At 36.6% G+C, this 7707-nt stretch overlaps 1 protein-coding gene across 1 annotated transcript in view; it reads left to right on the top strand.

Annotated features, from left to right (window-relative positions):
• The window catches only part of Top1 (topoisomerase (DNA) I), an 88769-nt gene that overhangs the window by 23464 nt on the left and 57598 nt on the right, over positions 1-7707 (top strand). Inside the window, exon 3 of the mRNA XM_005392521.2 lies at positions 5929-6031. Coding sequence (XP_005392578.1) covers positions 5929-6031 — 103 coding nt within the window. The remainder of the gene's footprint in view (positions 1-5928; positions 6032-7707) is intronic.

Here is a 7707-nt window from a genome sequence, read left to right as displayed (position 1 = left end):
CTTTTTGCCGCTGAGCTAAATCCCCAGCCCTCAACACAGTTCTTACTGCATTTAACAGATGCTTTGAAGTGACAGCATCCTTCCTCCAGAACATGTTAGTAGTATGTGTTCTTAGATAAATTCCAGTTAAAGGAAAAAGATATGCACTTACTTACTTTTATCTTCAAGGCTACTAGTATGTTCTCTACAAATGTTTTCACCATGAGAGATCTAAATCAGTGTGCCCTAATTTGCTTTGCTTTATCTGTATTGGCTCCTCTTCTGACCAGACTTTTCAAATGTCCCACTGTTACCTTAAATACAATATCACTTCAGTTAGGTGCATATTTTCTCCAGTCTTTTTTCCTTTTCTTCATTATTATTCTACACACTTTCCTGTTTTTGCCAAGGCCCCTTGTTCTAACAGTGATTGGAAAAAGACTGAGTATTCTTTGACTCTTCTCCTACATTCATTACACATAGCACTGACTTCCTAGGACTGGGTTCTACTTTCCTTATCCTGGACATATGTACATTTTCTCCCTCCCTTTTAGTCACAGTTTTCTAGGTTGCTTAAAAAACTTTTAGCTATTTTACCTTTATCCTTCTATACACAGTGCCCTTCAGCTAGTTGTAAATATTTTTTGTTCCTTTATGCTTGAAGTGGCTCCCTGTCATGCTTAGAGTAGAACACTCTGACTCTGAGTTAATTTTATCTATTAAACTTTATCTTTTACTGTTCCTTAGTACAAATCCTCTCTGAGAGCTAGATAGTCTTCTTGCTTTACCCTTATATAATACTAAAAAGTAAAGGATTGGAAGAGAAGAAATTTAGAGATTATGTTTATTTATTGTGAAAAGTTTCAAGAATACACAGACACATAAATAGTAACATAGTGAGCTCCCTTGTATCCATCATACAGCTTTAAGAGCTGAAAAGTTCTTGCCAATCTTGTTTTCAAATCTGTTCCTATATCTTTCAATTTCTGTTTTCCCCAGATATTTGAAAACAAATTCCAGTCATCATTCACTCAGGAGTGTTATAGAATTCCTCTTTGGAAGTTACTTAACCTGTCAGTTTACCTATCAGTGCACGGGTCCTCTTTGTGTCTTATTCAGTTGGTTAGTTTCTTCTTATGTTTAGGAGATACCCCATTCTGTTTGTGGAAAGTTGTACTATTGTACTAACCCAAATCTGCTTCCCTGAGGAAATTTTACTTACATAAACTATGTTGTGGCTGGGGATTTAGCTCAGTGGCACAGCGCCTGCCTGGCAAGCGCAAGGTCGTAGTTCGGTTTCTGGTACCGGGGGTGGGGTGGGGGTGCACCAAAAAAAAAAAATCTATGTTATATACTTTATATGCAGCCCAAGGATGTTCATCCTCACTCGAGGGGGCAGGGGTGGACCATAGGTTAGACACAGCTACAAGAAGTTGCCATTTACAAGGGGTAATTAAGATACATGGTGAATGCTTAAATTTTAAAAACAATTATTATAGTAAAGACACATTGCTATTAACCCCCACCCCCTTGCTTCAGACACACTTATCCTATTGTTCTTTCCACTTTCAGAAGCAACTCTGGAAGTCCTCTTTCGTGTTTTTGTGAAACATGATCAGAAATGTGGCAAATATTGCTTCTGAGTGCCATCCTACAGAAAGGCAGGCTCCTAAAAAACTTTAGAGCATGTCCTTATTCATTGGATCTGGCGCCATGCAACTTCTGGCTCTTACCCAGGGTTAAAATGACCAGGAATGTAAAGGTGAATTGATTTTGGACATCAAGGCAGCCACAACACCACAAATAAAGACTTGTATTATACTTTTTGATCCCTTGTCACAGTAAAGATAGCACAATTTGAGCATACAGTAGACATGTAATAACTTCTTTTTAAATTAAGGACACATGGAGTACAACTCTTTTACCTACGTCTTTTATTAGTAGGATTATTCAACTATAGCCACATGTTTCTCACTAGACATTTTCGTTTTGTATTTTAGATAGCAGTTGCTTGGAAAGAAATGGACAAATGACTTTGAGCTGTGCTTGTTGGTGTATGCTTGTGATCGCAGCCCTCTGGGAGGCTGAGGCAGAAAGATCACAAGTTTGAGCCCAGCCTATGACACTTAGCAAGACCCATGTCAAAAAGTTCTCAGTACAAAAGCGCCTGCCTGGCAAGCGCAAGGTCGTGAGTTCAGTTCCTGGTACCGGAGAAAAACAAAAAAAAACAAAACAAAAAGTTCTCAGTAACCAGTATTGCAGTTTTTAAAAATTTAAACAGTTTTGAAGTTTTGTGTGTTTTGAAAAGATACTGACAATCTGGTTATCTGAAATCTATTTGGAATTACTCTTTTCTGATAAAAGTAATTCATTATTGTGGGATGAAATATATGCACAAAAATTCATGAATATGTCATCCAGAGGTCACTTCTCACTGTTTCGATGTCTGTCTTCCAGATATTTTGATGTCTTTTTGTACCTGTTTATAAATTTATTAAATTATACAGGTTTTTGGTGGTGCTGTTGTTTTTTAATACTATGCCTGCTATTTTCAACTTATTGTAATAGCAGGTCGTAATGTTTTGAGGCGGCTTTGAATATGGTCTGCAGAATAAAATGACACATGCTTTATTTTAGGTTGTAGTGTCATTGCATATATTGTCATTATTATGGCTTGTGGCAGATATAGTAGGTTATATTACTGTTAAGCAAGCAGAGGTCATCAGCCTTATTTATTGATTCAGCCTTTTAAGATTCTGGTCTTAAGACTTTGAAGTTGGAGGATCTGTATATTACATATTACGTGGAAGATGGGATTTATTTGTGGTTTTTTATTTTTTGGTACTAGGAATCAAACTCAGGACCTTGCGCTTGCCAGGCAGGCACTTGTGCCACTGAGCCTGGAAGATTGGATTTAAATTCTGCTTCTGATACTGTGTGTGTAATTTTTTGTGTATCTGTGGGATGGGAATTTCTCTTTCTCCAGGGTCTGGCATGGAATAAATGTCCAGTGAATTATGCCAAATATGGCTTCTTTTACTATAAGTCAGGAGTGGACTGAATATACATAGTGCCTATGTATTAATAATGTACTATTTTGAAACATGTCACCCTAATATTTAGTAGCTTAAAATAAAAAACACTATCTTTCTCACATAATTTCTGTGAATTAGGAATCCAGTAGCAGTTTAGCTACTTGTTTTTGGCTTGGGATTTTTCATAAGATTGCTATCAGACAGATGTGGCACACACCTGTAATCCCAGGACTTTGGAAGGTTGAAGCAGAAAGATCATAAGTTCTTACCCAACCTGGGCAACTGAAGACTTGCCAAGACCCTATGTCAAAATAAAAATTAAAGGGACTGGGGGAGCCTGGCGTGGTGGCACACGCCTGTAATCCCAGCACTTGGGAGGCTGAGACAGGAGGATCATTTTGAGTTCGAGACTAGCCTGGGCTGCAAAGTGAGCTCAAAGCCAGCCTGAACTGCATAGTAAGACCTTGTCTCAAAAAGAGAGTGAGAGAAAAAAAAAGACCTCTGGATATAGCTTATGCCAAGACCCTGGGTTCGATTTAAGACCAGGAAAAAAAAAAAGATTACTATCATCTTGTTAGCCCAGGGCTGCAGTTGTCTGAATGTTTAATTGAGGCTGGAGAATCCACCTCCAAAACGATTTGTTGATGAAGGCAGAAATCTTCAGTTCCTCACTGTGGGTCTTTCCATAGAGCTTTTGAATGTGGCAGCTGATTTCCTTAGAGTAAGGAGAGAACCAGAAAGAAAATATCGTGCCTTTCATGACCTCTGTTGCATATTGTGTGCTCACATTTCCATTTTGTCCTGTTTGCCAGTGAGGGTCACCTGTTTGGTGAACAGGCCCTTGGGGTTATTTTAATACACATTAAAGTTGGAGAGTCATCTAAAGAAGTGTAGAGCTATATACCATGCTCATGAATCAAAAGATGGAAATTTTTTTGATGTCATGTTTCTCCAAATTGTCCCGTGAACACAAATTCCTAGCTGGCTTTTCTTTTTAAAGACATTAACAAGCTGTATTTAAAACTTATTTGGAAATGCAGGGGATATAAAGTGAGTAAAACACTTTTTTAAAAAAGGTGAAGTTCTTGTATTAATTTATTTCAAATACTGTGAAGCTATAGTAGTCAAGATAATATGTTTGTGTAAGAGTACAGTAGAGTCCAGAATTAGAGTCCAGAATTAGACATGAATACATGGTCGCTTGATTTCCAGTAAAGAAATCAAGGATTTCTTTTTTCATTGGTACCAGAACAACTAGACATCTCTATAGATTAAAAAAAGTGAACCCTGGCCTTTACCAGTGTAAAACTACAAAAAATAAGAGGAAATTTGTGTGACTTTGGGTAGGCAAAACTTTCTTTGAGCACAAAATACAACATGAAAGAAGGAGTAAATTGTACTAAAATTGAAAACTCCCTTTTGAAAGACACTACTCTGAAATTTTAAAAAGGCAAGACACTAACTGGTAGAAAATATCCACAATATATACTGTATGGCTAACACAAAGTTGTACAATTGAGAATGCACAAAGAATTTTTGTAATTCAGTAATAAGACACAAAATATTTAATAAAGATTTGAACACACTCTTGACTAAAGAAGGTTTTGAGTGTCAGTAGGCACATGAAAAGATGATGGTCATTACTAAACATAATTAATCATCAGAAAAACATGAATTAAGACCACAGGTAAGGTACCCTACAAATCCACTATGATAGCTAAAAGTAAAAGACTGATATTGGTGAGAATTTGCAGCAATTAGAACTCTGGTGAATTTTTAGTGGTACCACCACTTTGAAGTACAGTTTAGTAGTTTCTTAGTAAGAGTTAAACTTACCTTTTTTATGTGACCTTGTAAATTTGCTCCTAAATGTATGTCAAGAAAAGTGAAACTATTTTTTGAAAGACTGACATACAAATGTTTATAACAGATTTATTCATAATAGCCAGTGTCTGGAAACAAATATTAATAGGTGAATGGATAAATTATAATATATCCATACAGTAGAATACTACTCAGCACTAAAATGGAAATGGAGAAGTAGCTCCATGTTAGAATAGTTGTCTAGCTTTTGAGAGGCCCTGGGTTTAGTCCTTAGGCACCAGAAAAATTTTAAAAAGGGACAAACTAATTACATCCCATGACATGGATCATGGATGAATGTCAAAAACATGCTGCATGTGTTGGGCATGGTGGTGCATGCCTGTAATTCAGAGGGTGAGGCAGGGAGGTTGCCTTGAGTTTGGGCCAGCCTGGACTATGTGGTAAGAACCTATCTCAACAAAAGTAGCATCCTATATGAAAGAAGTTACAAAAAAGTAAGCTGTGTATGATTTTGTTTTTATGAAACTACAAATCTAACCCATAGTGTTGTCACATCAGTGCTTGTTTTGGGCTACAGGGTAGAAGATACGGATTGAACTTTCTGGAGTTATCCACTTATAAGTCTTGTTCGTGGTAGAGATTATACCTGTGTATATGTTAGACTTACCACATTGTCTTTGACATGTATTTTATTATGTAGAAGTTATAACTCATTAAAGTTCATTTGAAAATATTTCTTGAGGCTTGGACTTTTCCATAAGTTATATAGATGACCATCTAATCTTTAGAATCAGTGTTCAATATTTATCCTTTTGTATCACTTACCAGTTAGCTTAATAGATTTAGGAAGAATGCCAAACCTGTTTATTTTTGTAGTAGAATTTGGCTCTCCTTCCCACATCCCACCATATGTTAGCAATAGTAACAGTCTTGGTTGTAGAGGCAAAGAAGCCTTGTCTGGGCTTCTTTGTAAGATAGGAATGTGCTTTTATGGCACTGTGCCATTTGAATCCTATGCCTATTAACCAGCTTGTGAAGGTAGGTGGGTAGCTTATGACTTTCTTAACTGACTTATCGCTTATGGTTGCAGATTCTCATAAACACAAAGATAAACACAAAGATCGAGAACACCGGCATAAAGAGCACAAGAAGGACAAGGAAAAGGACCGGGAAAAGTCCAAGCATAGCAACAGGTAAGGGTCTTACCACTCAACAGTCTGTTGGCCATTGCTTGGCTTCCCGGAATAGACATTAACTTCAGCTAAAGTTAATAGCATGGGTAGTACAAAATACACAGAGATTGTGTTTGATCAAAGAATTGGTAAGAGGCTGCCTTTGATAATTCAGACCTCACTTGGGATGTCATTGTTCATGCTTCAGTGGAAATATATTGTTTTTTTATTTTGTTTTTATGGTGCTAGGGACAAAAAAATGTAGTTTAAAACTTAACTATGAGGGGCTGGGGATTTAGCTCAGCGGCAAAAGCGCCTGCTTGGCAAGCGCAAGGTCGTGAGTTCAGTTCCCGGTACCGGAGAAAAACCAAAAAGCCAAAAAAAAAAAAAATCTTAACTATGAATTCATTATAATGAAGTGTGCCTTGATTAAAAAGTAAGTAGATCAGAGACCTGATTCCCCTCCCCCTTCTTTCTCTCAGTGTTTTAAAAGGGTACATAAGCCAGATGTGGTGCTGTAGCCTATAATCCCAGTACTTGGGAAGCAGAGGCAGGAGGATCGCCATGAGTTTGAGGCCAACCAAGACTACATAGTGAGTTCAAGGATAGCCTGAACTACATAGCAAAACTCTGTCTCCAAAAGAAAAAAAAAAAATGTACAGTAAAAATTCTTAACTAGGGTTTCCGTAGTCTGTGAACCCCTGAAATGTTACGCAAATGATTGAACATAAGAGATTTTTCTGGAAAGAAATTTGCTAGCTTTCACCAATACACATGAAACTCCACAGTGCTTCTTTCTGGATCTAAGCCCCAGAAAGATTTCTTTCTTGTTCATTTTGTCCCCATTTTTTGATGTAGGAGACAAATAGGTAAACCTGCTCATTAAAATAGTGATTTTCACTTCCATGTAGTTACTTGCTGGTAAGACAGCCATATGGTATTCCCATAGTGGCCTTATTTAGCTTTGTTAGCAGGGACAGTAAAGATCATTTGTTGGCATATAAGTTTGCATCCTAAATTTCATTGGAACTATATGCTTGTCCTCCTGTCTGTGGACAAGTTAAAATTATTAAGCGTATTCTTTTTATGACTCCTTAAAAACGTTTGTGTATTTTTAGTGAAGAAGTTTTTTAATGAATCATTAAAAAACCAGATTAATTTTTCTCTAAAGAAGATATTTCTTCACAAATTGTGTACCACTTCTGTGGCCCTTTCTCCCCAACCACTCATTCATTTCTTAACCACTTGATCTACTAGTTTCCACTTTCATTGCTCTAGTAATTTAATCTCAGCAGTTCAATCCAATCTCAGTTCAGATCTTTTCTTCTCCAGTTTAAAATTACTCAGCTCGTATTAATACCTATGAAAGTAGATTGGAGAACAAAGAATACTGCCATGAATAAAAACGATCATTTTATGAGGGTAGAAAGGGACTAATTAATCAAGAAGATGTAATGATTATGTTTATATAGACTAGTATCAGAACCTCATATATATAAAGATTTAATGGAACTGTGAAGAGAAATAGACATTCATAATTCCCTCTCAATTTTTAGTTCAAGTAGAACATTATTAAGGATATGAAGACTTGAACAAGATCAACTAACTTGATCTAATTAACATATCTAGACTTCTTCAACAACATTAGACTACATATTCAGGTACACAAGGAACATGTGGATAATAAATAAATAAAT

This window comes from Chinchilla lanigera, unplaced genomic scaffold (assembly GCF_000276665.1).
Source record: "Chinchilla lanigera isolate Chin_1 unplaced genomic scaffold, ChiLan1.0 scaffold00044, whole genome shotgun sequence".
Taxonomy (NCBI): domain Eukaryota; kingdom Metazoa; phylum Chordata; class Mammalia; order Rodentia; family Chinchillidae; genus Chinchilla; species Chinchilla lanigera.
The sequence above is the reverse complement of the archived record's forward strand: the minus strand, read 5'-3'. Positions and strand labels throughout refer to the sequence as shown.